The sequence below is a fragment of the Dasypus novemcinctus genome, chromosome 3, assembly GCF_030445035.2.
Source record: "Dasypus novemcinctus isolate mDasNov1 chromosome 3, mDasNov1.1.hap2, whole genome shotgun sequence".
NCBI classification, from domain to species: domain Eukaryota; kingdom Metazoa; phylum Chordata; class Mammalia; order Cingulata; family Dasypodidae; genus Dasypus; species Dasypus novemcinctus.
In genome coordinates, this window is record NC_080675.1 from 110,583,414 (window position 1) to 110,608,484 (window position 25,071).

Sequence of the window (25,071 nt, forward strand, 5' to 3'; positions counted from 1 at the left end):
CTCTAGAGGTACTCCTACAATCCCTCACTCATGAGAGCCTCTAAGATGAAGGCACACTCTAGGCTGAGCATAGGTTTCCACTCTACCCATTCAGCTAAGCGTAGTGGAGGTGGAGGCGATCTTTTAAACAAAGGTGCTTCCCTCTTTGGTGGATTTATCTAATCTGTATGAAATTATCAGGGAAACCAGAGGAGCCTGTACGTCAACTGACTATCCCTCCAAGAAGAACTGTTTCTAAGTACCAGGTACCATGAAGAATTAGTAGAAAGTAAGGGGGGAGGAGGGGGGGAAATCACCTTTCAAGGAGCAAACTGGTTGCTGGGGAGGAGAGGGAAGGGAAGGATCGTGTATGGCTGTGACTAGATGAATCATCAGCTATGACTTCTAGAGCAGGAATCCTATTTGACTAGTCATCAGATAGAAACTTTTATTTCTACCTCTCAACATCTGAAAATCTAACTGGATGTCAATTTTAGCTATTACGTAAGCCACAAACAAACGTGTCTTAGGAACATACTGTCTAAAGGCACTTGGTGTGTGTGTTGAGTAACCCAAAAGCACTCATTACTCCATACACATACACGTGCTCCTTGTCACACAACACTCCCACATAAGAAAAGTGAAATTGCTGTTTGATGATTGTAAACTCGTACATATTTCCAGTAGTTAGGAGTTCTACCAGGCTAAGTGCTAGGATATGGAGGTGGATCCCAGGGTTTACCCGGCCTGTGGCTGAGTTCCTTATTTGGTGAAACTGATACCTGCGCCCTGCGTTTGAGGTCAGCCTGATAGCGCAGGACCGCAGCAGGGGAAGTAGTGGCTGCTGACGTCCCAACCCAAAGAGATGAATGGAATTCCAGGCAGCTGGAGTCATGCTGGCTTGGGACAGTGCTTGGAGACCAGACTTCCAGTGACAGAAACATTAGGCTGCAGCGCTCATGGCAATGTGTGCACCCACAGAAATGTAACCCACACCTCGGCTTCAGAAGCCGAAAAATGAAAAGAACGTTAAGCGAGAAAGGGGGGAAATAAAATGATAGGCAGAGGGTAATTTATTACTCTGTGGGTCTGCTCTGTAAATAGAGTAAGAAGCTGGAGCCAGACGGTTCTGCAAATTCTCCAACCAGGAGTCACGTTAAGAAGCACGAGTGGGCACAAAAACTGTTTTTCAAGACACAATTTCATTTTTCGCTTGAGGGAACTGGATGAGAATATATTTCCTTAAAATTCCTGACTAGAAAGAAACTGTCCCCTCCAGTCCCCCTGATCCGAATACGCATACCGCCTCCAAGCGGCAGGCGGGGGACGCGCGGGAGCAATTCCGAGCGGCGAGCGGCGCCGGGACTAGGGCCGCAGCTGCAGGAAAGTGTGTGGGTCCCGCGGGGCCAAGGCGAGTTCTGCACATCGCCCCTGCTGTCCCAGCGCGACACCGCAGTCACCTCCCTTAGTGGGTGAGGGGAAGGGCAGGCGTGGGGCGCGAGGCGGGAGGTGGGGGGCGGCGAGGGTAGGATCGTGGCGCGAAGCTCGCCGCCCATCAGTCCCCGACCCGGGCGGCCGGGGTGGATGCTGGTCCGTAAGTAACCAAGAGGCAATTTCTTTAACGACTGGTTCTCTCACGGTCCCATTTACCGTCAGGCTTTAAACACGCGCGCACACACAAAACGGGGTCCATCTCCAAAAGTATCCGCCCCTCAGCCACTGCCCCGGCACTCAGGCAGACGAGTTGGCCTGAATGTCCCCTAAGGGTCCTGGGGTGGGTCGCCAAAGCCAGTCGCTGCCCGGGATGCTCACAACGCGTCGGGCCCGAGTGGCGCAAGAGCCAAAGTCTGAGCCTGTGCGCGCCAAGCTGCGTGGGCGAGCACCTATTTTTCGGAGAAGTTACGGTGCTCCTCCGCGGCCCCCCTGCCCGTCCCCCGCCTCCCCCTCTTCTCTTTCTAGCTGGAAAGTTGTGCGCCCGGCAGCGGGGGAGGGGGGCGCGGAGGCGGAGAGAGAACCCGGGTCCCCCCTCCCCCCGCTTCCTGCTCGGCCGCCGCCGATTGGCCAGAGAAATCCCCTGGAATGTGAACGACCCTTTAAAGGCGCGCGGCTCCTCCGCCTTTCTAGCCACTGCACCCGAACCTGGCAGCGAACTCGGGGCTCCTGCGAACTGTCCGGGTGCAGCCTCCGACTTCTGTCTCCGCCTCGTCGCGCACACCGCCGGCCCCAGCGCCTCTCCAGGACTCTGCGGCGTCTGGGCTCCTGGCACCGCCACTTTCTCCGCTGCACCCGCCTCCACGCAGGTGAGCGCGCCCCGCGGCCACAGAGGACCAGCTCGCCCCTGGCCATCCACCGTCGAACTTGAGGTTTCAGACAGCCCCTCGGGGCCTTCCCAGATCTCTTCCTCAGACCCCTTCGCTTTCCCCATCCTGGCCCTGCCGGCCGCAGGGGGGCTCTTTCCGGGGTGGGGGAGCTCCAGAGCCATCCTCTCCAGCCTTCCATTTCCAGTCAGGACACGCCAACGTTTCCTTCTATTCTCCAAGCCCTGTCTAAACCCCTGTCGGTCTTCAAGGAAAGAGTCTCTTCTTCCCTGTACCCTCCCTGCTCCCCCAAATAAATCTCCCGCTCCTGCCGTCTACCCTGGACTTCCCAAGTCCCCAGACTGTTGGCCACTGTCCCCCATACTGTAAAAAATCACAATTCCCTGACCCCATCCTCCCCTTTTCTTCAGAATGCCCTCAGAAAAGTAAATTCTGTAGCTTCCCTCATCCCAGCAAAGGTGAGGCCAACGAGGGCTTCCCCAGCGGACCGACCCAGCGCCCAGCTCCAGTTTTCACGGACCTCCTCTGCTTCCCTGTCTCTGACCTTGGGCTCTGTACTTGCTGTTGCAGGCTTCCCCGCGGGCACAAACCAGCTCCACCATGGGGCTGGCCTGGGGACTCAGTGTCCTGCTCCTGTTGCATGTGTGTGATGCCAACCGTATTCCAGGTGAGTCTGTGTAATACCTTCAGAGGGAGGAGGGCGGAAGAGGAGGTGCTGGTTACGCCAGCTGTGCCTGCTGTAATGCAACACCAAGTTTGCCTACGTAGGGGTGCCCTCCCATGTGCAGTCTGCCAGCTGTTTTAACCCCGGCCCTGACTGAACGTCAGGATACAGCCCCCTCTTAACCACGGGTTTATTCAGTTCTCTCAGTGGTTGCCCCTCTGGCCCCACTGTTCAGAGTTGAGCCCTCCCCTTCCCACCCTGACCCCAGCCAAGTAAGCTCACCGTGTGTCCTGCTCCTGCCTAACAGAGTCTGGGGGAGACAACAGCGTGTTTGACATCTTTGAGCTCACCGGGGCTGCCCGCAAGGGGTCAGGGCGTCGACTGGTGAAGGGCCCTGACCCCTCCAGCCCAGCTTTCCGCATTGAGGATGCCAACCTGATCCCCCCTGTGCCTGATGATAAGTTCCAAGACCTAGTGGATGCCGTGCGGGCAGAGAAAGGTTTCCTGCTCCTGGCCTCCCTGAGGCAGATGAAGAAGACTCGAGGCACGCTGCTGGCCCTGGAGCGGAAAGACCACTCCGGCCAGGTGTTCAGCGTGGTCTCCAACGGCAAGGCGGGCACCCTGGACCTGAGGCTGACGGTGCAGGGGAAGCAGCAAGTGGTGTCGGTGGAAGACGTGCTCCTGGCGACCGGCCAGTGGAAGAGCATCACCCTGTTTGTGCAGGAGGACAGGGCCCAGCTCTACATCGACTGTGAGAAGATGGAAAATGCTGAGCTGGATGTCCCCATCCAAAGCATCTTCACCAGGGACCTGGCCAGCATTGCAAGGCTTCGCATCGCAAAGGGGGACGCCAAGGACAATTTCCAGGTGAGGCCTTTTCTCTGAGCCCCTGGTCCGTGGAATTGTCTACTGCCAGGTGACCTGACAGGAGGGCTGTGGCAGGCAGGGAAGGGGCTTCCAGTACAGGAAATAGTCTTCATAGACTAAAGCAGTGGTTTTCAAACTTTCGGGAGCATCAGAATCCTCTGAAGGAGTTTCTGAATCAGCAGGTCTCCATTTCTAACAAGTTCCAGGTGATACTGATCACCTGGTCAGGGAACCACACTTAGAAAACCATTAAAGGAAACAAGAAATGTGTTTTTCTGTAACGGCAGCCTGTTAAACATTAGATACTCCTTATGTTCACCTCAAGAAAATCACTTATTTCAGTTGCATTCCACCAATTTTGATATTGCTTGAAATAGTTTGTACAGGCAGAATAAATATCACTTTGCTATTTGATTTCTCCTGGGGATGCAGCCAGTATCAAATAACTTAAAACAGAAGGGGCGCTTATGTGCTGCTGCTTCTTCCTTGCCTTAACCTCTAGATCTTTGCAACTCTGGCCTTGAAACGCCCATATTTACCTCTTTGACACTGGAGAGTGCCATTATATCCTCCAGGCTTAGTATCAGATTCCATTTCCTGTTTTCCCAAGTCGGCTGATAACTGAATTCTTTGTAAAATACTAAAGACTTGGCAGAAGGCACAATCAAGATTTTGAAGTTGGTTGGCAATTTATGTTGGTGGGTTGTTTTGACATAGAGATCTTAAATGGAGCTCTTTAAAACTTGTAGAACATCTATTGTGTGCTTTTGCTAGCATAAATAGCTCCCTTTCTCCCACAATATTCTACAAGTAATGTGTATCTTCTGCCCACAGGGGGTGCTGCAAAATGTGAGGTTTGTCTTTGGGACCACACCAGAAGACATCCTCAGGAACAAAGGCTGTTCCAGCTGTGAGTACCCTTCTATTTTAAGGGCATATGGGGAAAGCAAGGGAGGAATTTCACACCACCAGCTGAGAAACCAAGGCAATGGTGATTGTACATAAATTGTCCCTGGGTATCCTGGTTAGGAGGTGTACAAAAGTGACCTCAAAGGGTATTCCACACACATGCATCCCCTCCACCTGCATCCTTCACCTCAAATGGGATGCCTTTTCTAACAACTCTAGGGACTGGCTGTGAAAGCATCTGTTTGAAGATCTTCTATTGCTTTCTTCATTTCTTTTACTTGGCAGCTACCAATGCCCTCCTCACCCTTGACAACAGCGTGGTGAATGGTTCCAGCCCTGCCATCCGCACTAACTACATTGGCCACAAAACAAAAGATCTGCAAGCCATCTGCGGCATCTCCTGTGCTGAGCTGTCCAACATGGTCCTGGAGCTCCGGGGCCTGCGCACTATCGTGACCACACTTCAGGACAGCATCCGCAAAGTGGTCAGTAGTCTCTACCCCTGCCCCACAGCGTGAGCCCTGGAAGGCTACTCACAGATGAGCCCAAATGAATAATGATCTGTCTCCCTCTTTTAGACTGAAGAGAATAAAGAGTTGGCCAATGAGCTCAGGAGACCTCCCCTCTGCTATCACAACGGAGTTCAGTATAAGAATAATGATGAATGGACTGTTGATAGCTGCACTGAATGCCGCTGCCAGGTAAGAGATCTTTATAAACTCAAGTAAGAACTGATAGCATGTATTTGAAGTCACAGTCTCTGGAGGAATACCCAAAGGGCCACATAAATTCTTTTTATGTTCAATGGTCTGATACCAAAGTGGATTTTTTTTTTTTAGAGATGCAGTTATAACATTCATAAATTCTTTGAACTCTTGGGAAAGTTTTCAAGTGTTAACTGTACCCCAGGCTAAGTATCTAAGAAAACAAATCTGCTAAAACATCTGAATAACTTACCTGCTTTAAATCAAAGGCTAAGTGTTGAATATCAGGTAAACAAAGCCTTGTTGGAACATTCCTTTTTTTATTCCTTGATTTATATTCAGCTATCCCACGAAGATTCTTTTGAAACAGTTCAGGTTATTGTTGAAATCACTTAGCCCCACATTGTTAGGACATACCTGTCTATTTAGCTCAAATGGCACTGCCTGTGGTATGTGCTTCACTCTAGCTTCTGTGCTTCACTGTGCCCCAGACCAGTGGCGTGTGTGGTTGGGGATTTTCCTGGCTCAAAGAGCAAAGTTTCATTTAGATAAAAATCAGATTGCTGGATCTGGGTCCCAACTTCATTAAATTCCTCTTCTTCTCCAGTATAATTTAAAGCCAGAATTATGGATAAAAAGAAAAAATGCTTATAGACCTTATTTTCCCCCTGAAGATAATATATAAAATTAAAAAGCCCCAGCTGAGTTTTGTTTGATTTCAGATGTAGCTTAATAGATTTGACCCATGTATGGCGGTTCCCCTTGGGTAAATTCATGCTGTAACTTCTACGATTGACCGAGTAGCGATTAAGAAAGAACTCTCTAAGGAATGACAAGTCACTTGTACCAGAATTGTCTCTGTGATAGTGGTAGCCACAAACAGATCTTCCATTAAAGAGACAGAGACAGGTCTTCTCTTAGTCATTCCACTAGAAAATGTACAGCCCTGACCAGGTTTCAGCTCATAATTGAAACTTTTTAGTGTGTAAAGTTGTTTGCAATATGCTTAGTAGCTTATTTCCCTCATTCTTTCTCTGCAGAACTCAGTTACCATCTGCAAAAAAGTATCTTGCCCCATTATGCCCTGCTCCAATGCCACAGTACCTGATGGAGAATGCTGCCCGCGGTGTTGGCGTAAGTTCCTAAAACCGCCTGACCATTCTTGGGTGACTAGGTCGACTCTACATATATCCTAGACAGCTGAACACAACAGTGGAACCATCTGCCTTCCTCATCATGTGTTTTAATTCAACTTCTTGCTGCAACAGCCAGCTAACTGACAGCTTGTCTGCTGTAATAGAGCAAAAATTCCATTATGACTGAATCTCAATTACCCATTTGGATTATGGCATAGACAATAATGACCTTGGTATAGCTTATTGATCTGATTTTATGTTTTAAGGAAAGGAGAGATGAGTTTGTAGCGATAATAGCTTTAAGTTGACTGTGCCAAAGATATCGATAGGCTTATAGTGTAAGCATCAGACTTAATTGGGCCTTAGAGTTTTTTCCATTTTATCTGCAGGGATCCCAGGAAGTCTGACAGAATAACAACAGTTTGGGTTTCAGGGCACTAAAAGAAATAAGGCACTACATTGTCCCATGGCACCCTATCCCTGGTTTTTGTTGTCAGTATAAATTAATCACTTTGCTGAGATAATATTTAATGTGGGTACAAGTCATAAAAATAATTCAGTATAACTAAGGAAAAAGTAGCATTTGCCCTTCACATACATGCACACACACACAAATTAAAAACTAAAAAAAAACAAAAAACAACTGGCCACAGCTCAGAATAGCCCATCCAAGAGTCACGTTACAGTTACTGGCATTGTAAGGATCACTTGTATATCCATTTTCGATTGGCATTCACTGGAGGTGTGAGCTGAAGGAAACAAAGCTAACTGGGAGCTAGCAGAGATCTGAACTTGAATCAGGGATTGTTAGAAAAACTTCTGCCTGATGACAAAAGAAAACAAGTTTTTCTGTCTGATACAGCTAGTTGTGATTGCAGTCATGGTGCCTGGGAAGACGGTAAACAAACACATTCTCTGCTTGTGGAAACAGTGCAGAGGAGGCCTAAAACGCTAGGCTGAGAGGAGCAACCTTTGACCTAGTTGGAGGCAGGCAGAGCCAACAGCAGCTCAGCTGCCTTCAAGCTGATCTGTCAAATTCATGGTCTGCAGCTCCTCTGAAAGCCAGCAGTGACCATATAAGCTGCCTTACTCAAGTATTCTTGGAAGCCTGACACTTGCAGTGCCTACCCAGGTATCTTAAGTCAGGAAAAAATAACTCATTTGACATGCTGAGAGAGGAGAAAGGTGGAAGCAATGAATAGAACGCACACTGTAAGAAGGCTCATCAGGGCCCACCTGGCTATCTGCCGAAGAAATATAATGCTTTTCACCTTCTGGCAGGGGAAAAAAATCCTGAAGAAATAGCTTGTTTTAATGATCACGCACTAAGTGAGTCTCTCCTTCCCTTGCAGCCAGCGATTCTGCGGACGATGGCTGGTCTCCATGGTCAGAATGGACCTCCTGCTCCGTGACATGTGGCAATGGAGTCCAGCAGCGTGGCCGCTCCTGCGATAGACTCAGCAATCTATGCGAGGGCTCCTCAGTTCAGACGCGCACCTGCCACATTCAGGAGTGTGATAAGCGATGTAAGCATCTTGGCCACTTAGGAATGTGGAGAACTGACCTGTCCTTATGGGCATCACCAAAAGGGGACTATAGCCTTCAGAGAGCAGGTTCTCAAGTCTCTGGATCCAAATTCAAATTCTACTATTTGTCATACGACCTAGAGCACAGCATACCGTCTCGGAGATACCAATAGTACTTAATAGATGGGGGTGTTTTCAAGGATTATATTTAGCTAGAACACATAGAGCAGTTAGCATAGCGCCCAGCCCATGCTGAGCACCCTGTCAATGTTAGGTTACTTTATTGACAGCAACCCACAAAGCCACCAAACCATTTTCTGTCTGTCCTGGTAGAGACATTCCCTGTTAACATTTGGACATGTGCCACGAGCCAATTTCTACTGCATACTGGACTTAGTTGCTCTTATTTGTGTCCAGAAAATATTTCTCTGTGCCCCAAAGGGGGTTTCTGTTAGCCTTGCTCTAGGCAGTCCCATTTGTGACCATCAGCTCTGCACTCTAGTTAAACAGGACGGCGGCTGGAGCCACTGGTCCCCATGGTCGTCATGTTCTGTGACATGTGGTGATGGTGTGATCACAAGGATCCGGCTCTGCAACTCTCCCAGCCCCCAGATGAACGGGAAACCATGTGAAGGTGAAGCTCGAGAGACCAAGGCCTGCAAGAAAGACGCCTGCCCAAGTAAGTGTGAGCCCGGCACAGGCTGCTTCCCTGGCAGCTGAGGCCTACAGTTCAGAGAGTCACGGAGGGGGAAGATGACTAGAGAAACAAACAAGCAAAATCCTGCATGCTCAGCAGCTTCTTTTAATGAAAAACAGAAAACTCGCCTCTTCCTGAACACTTTTTCCATGTGTCAGGGTAGCAGAGGTTTCTTGAACAGCCTTAGGAGAGTCTTCACTCTGCGTGTGGTTCATTTTCTTGCAGTCAATGGAGGCTGGGGTCCCTGGTCACTGTGGGACATCTGCACTGTCACCTGTGGAGGAGGGGTGCAGCAACGTAGCCGGCTCTGCAACAACCCCACACCCCAGTTTGGAGGCAAGGACTGCATTGGTGACGTGACGGAAAACCAGATCTGCAACAAGCAGGATTGTCCAATTGGTGAGCTGTAGAGCCCAGGGGAAAAAATACTTTTAGGAGCTTCCCATTTAACCGAATGCCACAATCAGCATTCGAGGTGGTTCTGGCTTTGAGTATCCTGAGTGATTTGATTACTCTAAAATGCAGATAGACTATGAGTATAATCTAAAGACATAATCAGCTACATAAACCCTACAGTATCTCATGCTGTATTGTTTTATAAGTGACTGGCATGACAGAAACCACGGTTTAGACAAACCATTTGCCTGTCTCTCTCGCCTTGTCTCAGATGGATGTCTGTCCAACCCCTGCTTTGCCGGTGCCAAGTGTACCAGCTACCCCGATGGCAGCTGGAAATGCGGTGCTTGCCCCCCTGGTTACAGTGGAAATGGTGTCCAGTGCGAAGATGTTGATGAGGTGAGGAACTGATTGCTCAGTTACTGGATCTAGGAAAGCAGCTAATATTTTTTAAACTTTAGGGCTAACTGTGATTTCTCCCATAGTGCAAAGAAGTACCTGATGCCTGCTTCCACCACAATGGAGAGCACATGTGTAAGAACTCAGACCCCGGCTACAACTGCCTGCCCTGCCCACCTCGCTTCACTGGCTCACAGCCCTACGGCCGGGGCATTGAACATGCCACTGCCAACAAACAGGTACAGTAGATGAGGCTGGTAGACTGGAATGGAGTAGCAGTGCCCTTCACTGAAACCACCAGGGAATGGGGGAACATAATTTCAGACCTGTCACACACAAAAACGGGAGGCGGGGCAAATATACAATTTAGTTTTAGAAACATGACTAGAAAAATCCATGGTAAATCCTGCCAGGGAGAAATACCCCACCACATACCACATTTGAAAATGCTGCTCTGGAATATGTTGCAAGTAGATGGACTTGAAAATATCTAGATTCTGAGTAAGTTCAAGAAAAACAAACATACAGTGTCAGCCTGTAACCTGGACGTCCTCAGGGGCTGAATTATTTACATGGCCCTCTGTCTAAGATATGAGAGATCTCACTACTTCTTGCATCCATGGTACCTGGGAAACAAGGTATCCAGGAAACTAGGAAACATCGACTTAACATCAGGTTGTTGTACTCTCAGGTGTGCAAGCCTCGCAACCCCTGCACAGATGGGACACACGACTGCAACAAGAACGCCAAGTGCAACTACCTGGGCCATTACAGTGACCCCATGTACCGCTGCGAGTGCAAGCCTGGCTACGCTGGCAACGGCATCATCTGCGGGGAGGACACGGACCTCGACGGCTGGCCCAATGAAAACCTGGTCTGTGTGGCCAATGCAACTTACCACTGCAAAAAGGTAAAAACCAGCTTCCTTCCTGTGCCTTCACAAAGATGTTAGCATTGCCTTATGAAAAGAAATGCTAAGGGACTTTAATTGTTTAGTTTGAAAATGACTAAAAGATTAACTCACCCAAAGGCAGAGCAGCACTAACTCTCATTAATATTAAATCATATGGCACCAACAGCATCAATGAGGTGGGTCCTTTTGGTGACTGCATTCCACAGTTGATTTCTTTTGTCTAAACAATGTTCACTATTCTACCAAGTACCAACAGAGTATGATTTGTCTATAGCCTCTATAAAGCCTGAGGGTTTATACAAATTCTATATATATATAATCCTAAAAAGTTTAATATTTGCCCTACCCATAAAAAGTATATGCTATTACAGAGCGGCATTCCATTCTTTTTCGGTTTAGAATATCTGGGTGTACTCCCTTGTGTGTGTGCTAAGCAGAGGGAATGCAAACTGTAGCTGTAATGTGCGTCTTCTCTTTCCTAGGATAATTGCCCCAACCTTCCCAATTCAGGGCAGGAAGACTATGACAAAGATGGAATCGGTGATGCCTGTGATGACGATGATGACAATGATAAAATTCCAGATGATAGGGTAAAAACAAAATGTTTTCCAGTCTCCTTTCATCTTTTGTAGACAGCAACAGCCTATTAGCCTATTATGCTTTGATTCAAGGACCTTGCAAGGTTTTGGGAAAGTATCCCAAGTGGAGGTACAGCATAATTAGAAATTATTCATTGTGTTTCAGTGGTTTCAGGACACAGATGCTTCCAAGATAATAAGGATTATTATTTTCATGACAACCTTTTTCTTCCTCATTTGACAAAGAAAACACAATGTATAAACACTTTGCTCCCTAGGTTTGCTTTAAATGTCATATCCAAATTACAGTAGAATTTACTTTGGATATACTGAGACCTATAATTATATTATATTTTACATCTCAATGACTTATCACTGACAGGAATCTACTTTTCATTCATTGTGTTCTGGCCTTTAACTTTTGCAGTGAGCATTGTATAATGAGTACTCGGTATATCCACTAGCCAGAAAATTATTTCAGATTTTTGCAGTTTTATTTGTATATTATGCATGTGGTTTATGCTTAAGCAGGTGTCACTGGTAGTGTATGTAAAGGGCTCCATTTCTTCTCTTTGCAGGACAACTGTCCATTCCATTACAATCCAGCCCAGTATGACTATGACAGAGATGATGTGGGAGACCGCTGTGACAACTGTCCCTACAACCACAACCCGGATCAGGCTGATACAGACAACAATGGGGAAGGAGATGCCTGTGCTGCAGACATTGATGGAGATGGTAAGCCCTCCCCTGACTGCAGCAGGCCCATAATTGGTGGTGAACATGCTTGGCCTTCAAATCACTTCTCTTTATTCCTGGCCTTGAGTATGTAACTAGGTCGAAGCATTCAAGGCTCAAGAGCCCAGCTCTTATTTGTGCCCTGTTCTTTGCAGGTATCCTCAATGAGAGAGACAACTGCCAGTATGTGTACAACGTTGACCAAAGGGATACTGATATGGATGGGGTTGGGGATCAGTGTGATAACTGCCCCTTGGAACACAATCCAGATCAGGTAAGTGGGCTCCTTTCAGCAAAGTATTGGACTGTCCCTTTTTAGGACTTTAAAGAATGAGTTAAATAGAGTTCAAACACTTTCATTACCATGCTTCTCAGTGTTCTCATAGCCAATTGCAATATTTTCAGGTAAACAATTCATCTGATTTGCGCTCCTAGCAAATAGTCCCATTGATCTTTAGCATAAGGATCTCGAATCTTTAATCTTATCTTCAACAAGAAGGTTCCATTTCACTTGCTCAGCATGATCTATCATTGATTCTAACTAAGATAAATTATACTAACCAGGAGGTTGTGACTGACAGTTGTACAATAGTATTAATCATAGGTAAGACTAAGAACTAGAAAATAATAATAATAACAAATGTCTGGTTAAGCAAAATAAACAGACATTTTCATGGCTATTGATATAATCTGGTGTAAGAAAATCATCAAACTAAAAGTACTTCCAAAATCTGGAGAAATCCTGTTTATATGATATTCTTTAAAAATGTTGGCATTACAAATAGGTCATTCTCGACCCATGCTAGGGAGTGCTACAGACATTCACCAGAACAGTTCCCATGTCTAGAATTATTTCTTATTTTGTATAATTGCCAATCATTATTTTCTAGGGATGAAAGTGAAAACAGCAGTTTTTCCCCACAGAATGTATCATTCTGGGAGCTTAGAAACCTGCTTTATAAAATTAGGAATATTTTTATTTTCTAAGCTTAAAGAAATAAGAAGTCCAGCTTCTCCCTCCTAATATGTACTTTTGTGAGTTTCTGTCAAGCAAAAAGCAACAGGATGAATAGCCTTTGGCCATAGCTGGGAAGCTTAAGTCATCTAAGACAGTTTTGCTCTGAGATAATTTTGCGGATCAGATAGCATTGGGGTCATCTATTTTGAACTTGGGTCTTAGCATAAATTAAACTTCAGTATCATTTAACCTCACAACATAAATGTTTGAGTCCTCAGTTTGTAATCAAATATATAACAAAATTCAATCCTTACGTTAAAATCTTACTTACAAAGAGCATAAACACTGGTAAGAAAAGTTCCAGTTTGTGTATAAACAGTACCCACACATCCCACACATATTGGATAATGTTAAAGCACACTGACAAAAACAGGTTTGAAAAATTTAGTTTTGACTTTATCCACACCTGCTGGTAATAGTCCTTAAGGATGAGATACATAAGAAACCAAATGCCTAAAAAGAGAACAAAATAATTGATTCCTCCCGTACATATTAGAATATGCACAGACAGGGTATACAGAAAACAGTGCCATTTTTCCATGATTTTAATGACCTAGAAAAGAAGTTTACATGTCAACCATTTTACCATTGAACACTTCAATGGAAAATAAAATTTACCCTTAGGATTTCATTTCACATTAAGATACAAGCAGTTAATATTTCATTCTCCCCTGTGTGACTAAATAACGTTATTTAATTTTATTTAGCAAACTTTATATTAAAAAAAACTCAAATCTCCCTTTTCAAATTTTCATATGAAAGTGAAAATCAATAAACTTTTAAAATTTAAATATTAATATTCCTTTCTTTGTGCAACAGTATATAAATAGACATGAAATCCCACTGAGCATATCAAATTTTGGAGAATTTTCCCTGTTGTCAGAGCACATTATCTTCAACATTAATAATTTATACTTCAATTCACCCTCCTTTTATTTCCCCTCTGTCAGCTGGACTCTGACTCAGACCTCATTGGAGACACCTGTGACAACAATCAGGATATTGATGAAGATGGCCACCAGAACAACCTGGACAACTGTCCCTACGTGCCCAATGCCAACCAGGCCGACCATGACAAAGATGGCAAGGGTGATGCCTGCGACCACGACGATGACAATGATGGAATTCCTGACGACAGAGACAACTGCAGGCTTGTGCCCAATCCTGACCAGAAGGACTCTGATGGTAAGTCAGCTGAGCCACTTTTTAAGAACGTAACTGAAACCGAGTGGCTATCTAGATTCAGGAAATTAAAATGAAGCTGAATGCATTTGAGAAGATGAGGAAATTGATGCCACTTTGGCAAGATAGTGAATTTGACACCAACGGTATAGGATTTCAGAATTTCACTAAACTCTTGCCTTTTTGACCTTAGGTGATGGGCGAGGTGATGCTTGCAAAGATGATTTCGACCATGACAATGTGCCAGACATCGATGACATCTGTCCTGAGAATGTTGATATCAGTGAGACCGATTTCCGCCGATTCCAGATGATTCCTCTAGATCCCAAAGGGACATCCCAAAATGATCCTAACTGGGTTGTGCGCCATCAGGGCAAAGAACTCGTCCAGACTGTCAACTGTGATCCTGGGCTTGCTGTTGGTGAGTCATGAATTCTTAGACCAAAAGGCTGATTAGTGCAAGTGTGGGAAAAGAAGCAAATAAAACCCCGGTGGCTGCATGTGTCTGTATCATAGCCCTTGTGCTAGCCTATCCTTAGCATAGCACTAAGGATCCCTGGAAATAGAGAACCTTCTGAAGGCTGCAGGTTTTAACCTGGGGTCTGGCCCCCTCTTCCAGGTTATGATGAGTTCAATGCTGTGGACTTCAGTGGCACGTTCTTCATCAACACTGAGAGGGATGACGACTACGCTGGATTTGTGTTTTGCTACCAGTCCAGCAGCCGCTTCTATGTTGTGATGTGGAAGCAGGTCACCCAGTCCTATTGGGACACCAACCCCACAAGGGCTCAGGGGTACTCAGGCCTTTCTGTGAAAGTCGTGAACTCCACCACAGGGCCTGGCGAGCACCTGCGGAATGCTCTGTGGCACACAGGAAACACTCCTGGCCAGGTAAGAAATAGTACCATAAAGAAGGAGGAGAATCGATGCGTTCTCAGTTAGCCCTGTGTGCTTTAGCTAAGATTGCCAACAGGACATCCTAGATAGAAACATGCCAGGCATGTGTTACCCTTCAGATCCAAAGGCAGTTTCAGTCTCTTCAACCAAAACTCCTTTCCCTTCTCTTTTTCTGCTTTGTATGTATGTACTTTAAAGGCACACATCAAATGAAGGAAGTGCTGGAAAAAAATTTCTACACTGTAGCCTTCTAATTTAGGTCATCCTGGTACTTCTGAAACATTTCTTTGTTGTGGAATTAAACACACATCTCCTCATGATGGATCTCTGTTCCAGCCTTTCATTTTCCTTTTCCTTTTCCTTCAGGTACGAACCCTGTGGCATGACCCTCGTCACATAGGCTGGAAAGATTTTACCGCCTACAGATGGCGTCTCAGCCACAGGCCAAAGACCGGCTTCATTAGGTAAGATTGCACGAATAAATTTCACTTATGGTGATGCTGATGGGCTCTGGTGAGAAGGAGACCAAAAAGTAGGTATGTCACTAAAGAGGTTTTTTTTTTTTCCTGCAGAGTGGTGATGTATGAAGGAAAGAAAATCATGGCTGACTCAGGACCCATCTATGACAAAACCTATGCTGGTGGTAGGCTAGGGATGTTTGTCTTCTCTCAAGAAATGGTGTTCTTCTCCGACCTGAAATATGAATGCAGAGGTAGGAGCAATTTTTCCTGTTAAGGTGCAGTCGACATCTGTAATTAAGACCAATCTCGAGAATGCCAATTATGGATAAGTCTGATTTAAAGGCTATCTTAGATACAGAGCTATATTTATATTTTGCTTTTGAGAACATGATGATAAAAATGAAATAATGCCTATAAAGTGTGGCTTATGAAATCCTGCTTCATTATTAATATTAATCTGCTTAGCAGTCTCTGTGCTTTTCACAGTGAAAGGTAAACCACTGCCACATGCCTGTCCAATGTAGAGCACATTTATGACTGATACCTTTCTTTAAAATTTTACATGTTCATGTCTCTTTAACCACTGCTTTAATATTTATTCATGCCATTACAGCACAAATTATTTGTCTTTCACAGTGCAGTGCAGCATAGGTTCTGGAAGATTGTCATGACAGTCTCCTAGCATCATTGTCATCTAATCAAATTAAATGTTAATGTGCTTGAATTGTCTTCAGTTATGCTTTTTCATTATAAAAGTAAGGATATACCTTGATCGTTAATTTATTAACAATGCCTTTATGAGTTTATTTATTTACTTAACAGATTCCTAATCATCAGACTTGATCAGAAGACTGCTGGTAACCAATGCTAGTATTGCACCTTTGGGCACCCCGGGCTTGAGAGAACCCCCAGGATCACGCCTCCCTGCCGTCCTCTTTTCTCTGCTTGCATCAGCATGGACTCCTAGAACATGTGACCTGCCTCAAGAAAATGCAGACTCAGCCTTCGGCCTCCAATTAATGAGAAGACATCTTCCAAGAATGTAAACAATGACTTTGGTTTGCTTTTGCTTTTTCTAAAGCAAAAACATCTCCTTGCTTCGGTGGGAAAGATGCCTTCTCTTTTCTGCTTCTTTCACAGAGCGGGACACTCTTGTGAGGCCATTTCTGAGCAGTGGACTCAAAATCACTTTCAGGCATGTGAGAGAAGGGAGGACTCATTAGACTTAGCAAACAAAACCACCCCTGACTTACACCCTCAGGAATAGGGGGAGCAGGGGCCCAAGCACTGGGGTGGTGGGTGGGGGTTGAAGTGGGGGTTTGTACCCAAGAAACGATTGTATGAAGAAAATATGGAGGAACTGTTACATGTTTGGTACTAAATCATTTTCAGGGGACTGAAAAATATTGCTGGATTTCATGATGCTGACCAGTTGTCAGCTGATTAACCCATGTAAATAGGCACTTAAATAGAAGCAGGGTAGAGAGGGAAAAGACTAGCTTCTGGACTTCCTTCCTTCCTCTTCCCCAATCCCTACATATCTGCTATAGTGGCCAGAATAGGGACTCGGAATTAAACCAGCGTAAGGCAGTGCTGACTGCCATCGCCTGGTTACATTAAATTGTTGGTTTTATTCCAGATGTAGCTTGTGCAGATGTAGCAGGAAAATAGAAAACCTACCATCTCAGTGAGCATGGGCTGTCTCCCAAAGGAGGGGCAGCCATGCTTATATTTTTATGGTTAGAAAGGCACAAATTATTATCAACTTAATTAAAACATTCCTTTTCTCTCTTTATTCCTGAATATCATGGAGTTTTCCAATTCTCTTTTGGACTGTAGGGTGGGTTTTTATTGTCGTCATTGTTGTTTTTAATAAATGCTTTAAGATGTAAAATATTTATTTTTTACCTATTCTGGAAGATCTGACTGAAGGACCATACATGGAACAGGAAGAAGCATAAGGAATATCCGTATCATCTTTGTTACGAGTCTTTATGACTGTAAGATTGTAAATACAAATTATTTATTAACTCTGTTCTACCTGGAATTTAGGCTTCGTGTAGAAAGGGTTTGAGATCAGGTAATTGAGATTTATCGGCAAATCTCCCCTAAGGATGGCACAGGGAAACAGCGTACAAAGCTGCTCTTCACTTTGTGCTTAGAGTGAACGATTTGGGATTCTTTTTTTGTCCCCTTTGTTTTTATGTCTTTCCATGTGGAATTAGTTGGTTGTACATTTACAAGTGTTTTTGGATTGCAAAGAAAGCCATGGGGCCTTTACTGTTTTACCCCCATCCTTTGTGCCTATTTCCAGGGAGAAGAAAAGCATTTCATTTTTCCAAAAAGAAATGACAAAGGTGAAACTTATACAAATATTACCTCATTTGTTGTGTGACTGAGAAAAGAATTTTGGGATCAAGCAGAAAGAGTTTAAGTGTCTAACAAACTTAAAGCTACTGTAGTACCTAAAATAGTCAATGTTGTACATAGTATAAACATTCTTTGCAGAAAAGTATCCCAATAAGGAAATAGCATTAACATGTTAAGTACAATTTCTAAAAGTTATGTTTTTTTTCTATCTTCTTTGTATACCATTGCCTTATTTTTATAAATTATTTTCTCATTGCCATTGGAATAGATATCCCAGATTGTGTAGATATGCTATTTAAATAACTTATCAGGAAATACTGCCAGTAGAGTTAGTATTTCTATTTTTATAAAATGTTTGCACACTGAACTGAAGAATTGTTGGTTTATCTCTGTTTCGTTTTTTATTTGTTTTTTGCTTTTTACCCCCCAGTTTTTACTATTTGCCAATACCTTTTTCTAAGAATGTGCTTTTTTTGTACACATTTTTATCCATTTTACATTCTAAAGCAGTGTAAGTTGTATATTACTGTTTCTTATGTACAAGGAATAACAATAAATCATATGAAATTTATATTTATACTCACTGTATCTGTGTTTATTCATTCTCGACTGGCATTATTTTATGAGGAATGGGAAAATTCCATTCTTAAAGTGATATAGAGCATGCATACATATACAGTACATAACAGTAACATTCACTATGTGAATGTTCCTATGTGAGTTAGGAAAACTGAGTTGCTCAGCCCTCAGCTTAGAATACACATTGGTCAGATTTGTTGAATAAAAGAACTAAACAATAAATTAGCCTACCATATTAAAAATACATAAAAGAGAAATGACCCCCAAGACACAGGCCCCAAAATGATACAATTTCATATTTCATTAAATGTCATTTATTGATTCCTTTTCAAAGTCCAGTTCTGTTCTAAGAGGAGCAATGAAAAGGAAAAAAATGGGTAAAATATATGTAGCTGGTACGGCTGCATTTTCTGACCCATGAATGACAGCACTGGGTGGACAACATGACTGAATGTTGTGGAGAAGCGTCAGAAGTATGTGTAAGAGAGGAACTGTCTTTGGAAAGCTGGGCCAAAATTATAGACGTCCCCTTTTGGAAAATGAGTAATACTTTCGGTTAAAAACCGATAGAGAAATGTAGAATTAGAAAGAAATCTAGGGAAAAAAAATGTAAAAATACCAAATTATTTTGTGAAAAGAAGGCCAAAGCATTACAATAAGCAAACTTTGCATTTCAGATGAGCTAATGTTGTTTGTAGAATACTGACCAGTTCATTTCCAGATTGAATAAGAACAGCCAGTAGAAGAAATTTTAGGTATAGGTTAAAACTTCTGACTTTAAGTTATGTTAAACGCTTGAATGGACCAAATGAATGAGAATCTTCTCCTTTGTTGATTTTTCTCCCTTGTTCTCAAGCACTTACCTGTCATAGCATGATCACATATAAATTGCCAAATCATTTTATAGAACCAAGAACTAAAGATGTTAGTAATGATTATGAAGTTTGGAGAATTTATCTCAAAGAAATAATTCTTGGAAGTGAATACGTAATTCATTCTCAGAACCGCTCAACCTGTAAAGTGCTGGGACACTTTTCTAATTCACTTTTCAGTGGTAGAGCAAAACTGACTAAAATTATCAAGATGGGGCAGAAAAAGTGGCTGGGGAAAAATTTCTAAACTTTTTCTCGAGGCATGTTCCATGTTCACTCTGAAACTGACCTTCAAATTGGTAGGACGTATTGAAATAAAAAGACTCGTTAAAAAATTGAAACTATATAATTGAGGTGATAGCTCTTTTCTCTGACAAGACTTTATTATTAGGTGTTTCAAAGAGTGTTAGATTGAAGGGCAATAAACTTAAGGTCCTTGAGAATATATAATAAAGGTGGTGCAGGTAGTTTTCTTAAGGAATCATAAGTAGAAAACCCTAAAATATTTGGTAAGCTCCTAAATTCATTCCCAAGGTGAATTAGCTCTCTTTCTTTCTCCCATATTTTTTTTTAGTATCCTGTTCTGGGGAAAATACTCAGGCCTAGAGGGAACCTGAAAATAGAAACACTTATTTTTAATAAGAACATTTTCTCTCTAAATCAGGTTGACTTTTTTTTTCTTCAACTGGTGCCTTCGTTTCGAATGATATTAGAAATTCATCTTACCAGTCCTTTCTAGATCACCCACAGCTGACAGGCTATGGAATTATTTCACCTTTTTTAATGGCAGAATTCATTATTTAAGATCACTGTTTTCCTTCCCCTCACCTAAACTCCAGTAACAGAAAGGCTCACTATGTACCAAACACCATTTCAGAAATACACAAAAAAGCCCTAAGTCCTTTGCAGTGCCAGCCTAGAAATCCCTTTCTTCATCTGCCCTCAGAAGCTATTATCCTTGTTAGCTCTGTTGAGATGTAATATCTCTCCATGCACCAACTCCCCCTCCACACACACACACACACACACACTCACACACACCAAATACTAAGCATACACGGATTTACGAAGCTGAGCTCCTCTGAAAGGCAGATGGACAATTGTTCCTCTCTGTTCCCACTCCAAATTCCCACCCAGATCACCTCTGCCCTCTGATTGTTCTGGTCCAAACCATACAATACACGGATGTGCCACATGTTATTCCTAGGAGCATCTAAAATCACGACTTTTTAACTTCTGCTAGCACAGCAAAACTCTCTATACCAGGATAGATAACTTACATTCACATTGTAGTATGTTGTCATCAGCATGAATGATTGCTATTTTAAATGAACAAAGCATAAACTGAAATGGAAGAGCTCAAAAATGAAACTGCCAAATGGTGCCTCTGAAAGGGTGCCTATAGAATTCTTCATTAAAATAAGTCGAGGAAATCTGACAGAAGCAATCGTTAACATTATCCAATATCAGTAAAGGAACAGGTGCCAGCAAAAGTTAATGCTACTTATATATAACTCCAAATCACATTAAAGGAAGCACAATAGCTAGCTCATTTTTTGTATCAGAAATAAATTGGACTTCAAGTTCTAATACAAATTTAGACTTTCCATGAACCCAGGTTACTAGCTTGTAACTAGACAAACCCTTTCAAAATAGTACCACAGAAAAAAATATATTTTTAAGTAGTTGATCTTTATTTGCTGTATTCTAAAAGGCCCAAACTGAATAAGGTAATAAACTGAAATCATACCAAATAATTCAGTCAAACTCCTGCTTAAGAAAAATATCATTGCTAATAAGATAGTAAAGGCTAGCATTGCTTTTTTAAGGAAATTCTTTTCTCTCTATGGTAAGTTGTACTGACATAATAGACATTAGAGAGGAGGAAAAGCGGAGCCAAATATAAAAATGTTTAAAGAACGAACTATTTTTGAACTGCCTAAGGTTGAAACATAAAAATCAAATACAAAACATTCATAGCACTAGTTTTAACATAACATGTACATCAAAATGATGGTTTCTATAATATATCTCTGAAGTTGTAAGATTAGTAATAAAAAACAATTTTTCCAGGAATCTCAATGAAGAAAAACCATTGAAAAATTCAGTCACAAGTTTCAAAAATATCAAGGACATGTAATCCACGGAGAATCCAAATACCAAAATCATTATTTGAGGGATGATCTCAACAGTACATTCATTTATTTCAAAGAATTTGGGGGTAAAAAATGTGATTTAGCTCAATTTACCAATTTTCTAAAAAGTATATCCCAGCAAGTCTTTAAGGTTCTTTACATTCTTCTGTCACATCTTCAGTCCCCTGTTCATCTGCACATAAAAATAAGCAAAATTATTAGACAATCAGAAATGTATGCATAATTAAGAAAAATAATTTAGCTCATAAATCAGTAAATCATTTTATATATGAAGCAATAATCACATTCTCATTTAATATTTATTGAACAGTCACCACAAGCTGCAAACAAAGTTTAGAAGAAAAAGCAAAGGATAAGGTACCTGCTCTCATTGAACTTACAGCTAATGGAAAATTTGGGGGGCTTTGAGAATTAAAATAATTATGTATTTAGAGATAGATGTCAAAATTTTTAAAATACATTTTTTTGCTTTGTATGAATTTTCTGGGAAGTAGGGTGAAACTAAAAGTAAATGTTATATATAGGGTAGATAAGAACTGATTGCCTTTCATTTCTCAATGTGAGGGGAAAAAATGTAACACTAACAAAAATGGAATGGAAATATCTTTCTAACCTTAGTGAAAAGGTTATCAGAAAACAGGAGAGCTGACAACAGAACCAGATAAAAGAAGACAATAAGAGAGAATCAGAAGGACTGGACCCTTCATACACTGATGGTGGGTATGTAAAATGATACAACCTCTTTGAAAAACAGTCTGGCAGTTCCTCAAAAGGTTACCATAGACCCAGCAAATACACACCTAGGTATCTACCTAAAGAAATTAAAACACATCCCCACAAAAACTTGTACACAAGTGTTCATAGCCACATTATTCATAATAGCCAAAAAGTGGAAACCTCAATGTCTATCAACTGAGGAATGGATAACTAAAATGTGATATATTCATACAATGGATGTTATTCAGTCATAAATAATAATACTAAATATTATTTAATAAAATATTTATTAATAATATTTTTCAGATATATTCTACAACATGAATGGACCTTGGAAACATGCTATGTGTAAGAAGCCAGTCACAAAAGGCCACATATTATATGATTCCATTCATATGAAATGCCAAGAATAGACAAATCCCTAGAAACAGAAAGTAGATTAGTGGTTTCTTAGAGGTAAAGGGCTGGGGGGAAATGGGAAGTGACTGCTAATGGGTTCAAGGTTTCTTTTAGGGATGAAGAAAAAGTTCTAAAGTTGTAGAGATGGTTGCACAACTCTGTAAATATACTAAAAACCATTATTTGCCCACTTTAAATGGGTGAATTGTATGGTACAGCCGAATGTGGGACTCTCACAAAGATATGTTCATATCCTAATCTACAGAATCTGTGATTATTACCTTATTTGGGAAAAGAGTCTCTGCAGATGTAATTAAAAATCTTGAGATGAGACAATCATCCTGAATTATCCAGGTGGGCCCTAAATCCAATGACAATTACTCTTAGATAGCCAGAGGGAGATCTGAGACCCATACATAAGACGGCAATATGAAGACGGATGCAGAGATTAGAGAGATGTGGTCACAAGCCAAGGAAGCCAAGGACTAACAGCCACCAGAAGCTGGAATGGGAAAGGAAGCAATTCTACCCAAGAGCCTCTAGAGGGAGTATGGCCCAGATCACACCTCGATTTTGGATTTCTGACCTCCAGAACTGTGAGAAAATTAATTTCTGTTGTTTCAAGCCACCCAGTTTGTGGCAATTTGTTGCAACAGCCATAGGAAACTATTACAAACATACAAAGTATATCTCAATAAAGCTGTTTTGTTTTGTTTTTTAAATAAAAGAACCAACCTAATAACTAAGAGCAGATAGTGTGGAGTTTCAGAGAATATAGTGAGAAATGTCATGATCTTGGCAACATATGGAAAAGAAATATTAGACATGTGGTAGAGGAAGATGGGATGGCTGAGAAGCAGACCACAATATCCCGTGCATAAGATGAAGGATGGTGGGAACACATTTTTATGCCTTTAGAAGTGTTGGTCCTACAACATGGAGTGTTCTCCTTCTTCCCCATCCAGTGAATGACCAGTCATCCTTGGAAGTTCAACTTAAACACCATCTCCCCACTTTCCCAGTATTCACCATTCCCTTGGAGTGTTTCCATGCACTTTGTCCTAAAGGTCTTATTGTACTTGTCCAACCTTGTTCAATCTGTTTAAGGGCCTGCCCTCATAAATCAACTATGAAATACTTGGGATCAGTGATTATGTCTTATTCATCCTATCTCCTAGAACAATGGTCCTCACCTGGGGAAAATTTTGCCCATTAGTGGACACCTAGTTATGTCTGGAAACATTTTTGGTTGTCACAAATTGGGGGAAGGTTGCTCCTGGCATCAAGCAGAAAGAGGCCAGGGATACTGTCAAACATCCTACAATGCACAGGACAGGAGCCACAACAAAGAGTTATCCAGTTCAAAATATCAAGAGTGCCAAGGGTGAGAAACCTTGTCCTAGTACGAGCATCTAAATAATGGCAGAAACTCACAAAATTTTTGTGGGATAAATAAAATGGATGGATGGATGGTAGATGAATGATGAATGAATAAGATATCCATTCATAGGATCCCTAGGGCAGTCATTTTAAAGCATGATGGCACAAGAGGATCACCCAGACCTCATCCTCAGAAATTGATTCAAAGGAATACTCATGTCCAGACCAGCCCCTAGAAATTGATTTAATTAATCTGGGATGGAACCAAGGCATTAATATTTTTCAAATTTCTACAGGTGATTCCAATGTGCAGTCAGCATTAAAATATCTGCCTGAAATAAATAAAGCAGAAAATTCCATGTAGACTCAAGGCAGATGCCAAGTAGAAAGATCTGAAAATCAAACATATACAAAATATAGAAGGTCCCACACTGACTCTATGTATCTCCAAATAAAATTTTTTTTTAAAGATTTATTTTTATTTATTTAATTCCCCTCCCCTCCCCCGGTTGTCTGTTTTCTGTGTCTTTTTGCTGCGTCTTGTTTCTTTGTCCGCTTCTGTTGTCATCAGCGGCACAGGAAGTGTGGGCGGCGCCATTCCTCGGCAGGCTGCTCCCTCCTTCGCGCTGGGCGGCTCTCCTTATGGGTGCACTCCTTGCGCGTGCGGCTCCCCTACGCGGGGGACACCCCTGTGTGGCACAGCACTCCTTGCGCGCATCAGCACTGCGCAAGGGCCAGCTCCACACGGGTCAAGGAGGCCCGGGGCTTGAACCTCGGACCTCCCATGTGGTAGACGGACGCCCTAACCACTGGGCCAAAGTCCGTTTCCCTCCAAATAAAATATTAACCATGAAAGAGTGAAAAACTCAAGCCAGGGTCCTAGGGCACGCTTGGATTCCAGGGCTAAGGGGAAAATCAACCAAAGGAATGACAAAGGGACAGTTGGAGAGAGAAGACAGCACATAACAGTGATTGCAATTAGCAGTGCCAATATATGAGTATGATAGTGGCAGAGAGGGAAAGTTTAAGGTCTTGATATCACTAGAAGGAAAGCCCAAGGTTGTTAACAGGAGACTGTATAGCATAATGAACCCTCTTGTGGACAACGAGTGTAGTTAATAGTACGAGAATGTTTTTCCATGAAACAGAACAAATATAAATTAATATTACAAAATGTTAATAATAGGGTGGTATATGGGCAAAAATATATCTAAAG

General features: G+C 42.6%; 2 protein-coding genes across 3 annotated transcripts in view; one reads left to right on the plus strand and one right to left on the minus strand.

Annotated features, from left to right (window-relative positions):
* The first annotated feature begins 1,456 nt into the window (after positions 1–1,456).
* On the plus strand, positions 1,457–18,323 carry THBS1 (thrombospondin 1). Its single transcript, XM_004481376.5, has 22 exons — positions 1,457–2,279; positions 2,868–2,964; positions 3,269–3,828; positions 4,663–4,738; positions 5,023–5,222; positions 5,316–5,438; positions 6,482–6,575; positions 7,930–8,103; positions 8,606–8,782; positions 9,026–9,199; positions 9,468–9,595; positions 9,682–9,834; positions 10,287–10,505; positions 10,991–11,098; positions 11,665–11,824; positions 11,980–12,098; positions 13,793–14,027; positions 14,218–14,445; positions 14,644–14,915; positions 15,288–15,385; positions 15,494–15,633; positions 16,205–18,323. The coding sequence occupies exons 2-22, from the start codon at positions 2,898–2,900 to the stop codon at positions 16,210–16,212; spliced, it is 3,513 nt and encodes a 1,170-aa protein (XP_004481433.1). The 5' UTR covers positions 1,457–2,279; positions 2,868–2,897; the 3' UTR covers positions 16,213–18,323.
* Positions 18,324–20,876: 2,553 nt separating this feature from the next.
* Positions 20,877–25,071, minus strand: part of FSIP1 (fibrous sheath interacting protein 1) — a 254,123-nt gene continuing 249,928 nt past the window's right edge. For both annotated transcript variants that reach the window (XM_058293896.2, XM_071214103.1), the window contains one exon: positions 20,877–21,531. In XM_058293896.2, coding sequence (XP_058149879.1) covers positions 21,485–21,531 — 47 coding nt within the window. In that variant the 3' untranslated portion in view covers positions 20,877–21,484. The remainder of the gene's footprint in view (positions 21,532–25,071) is intronic.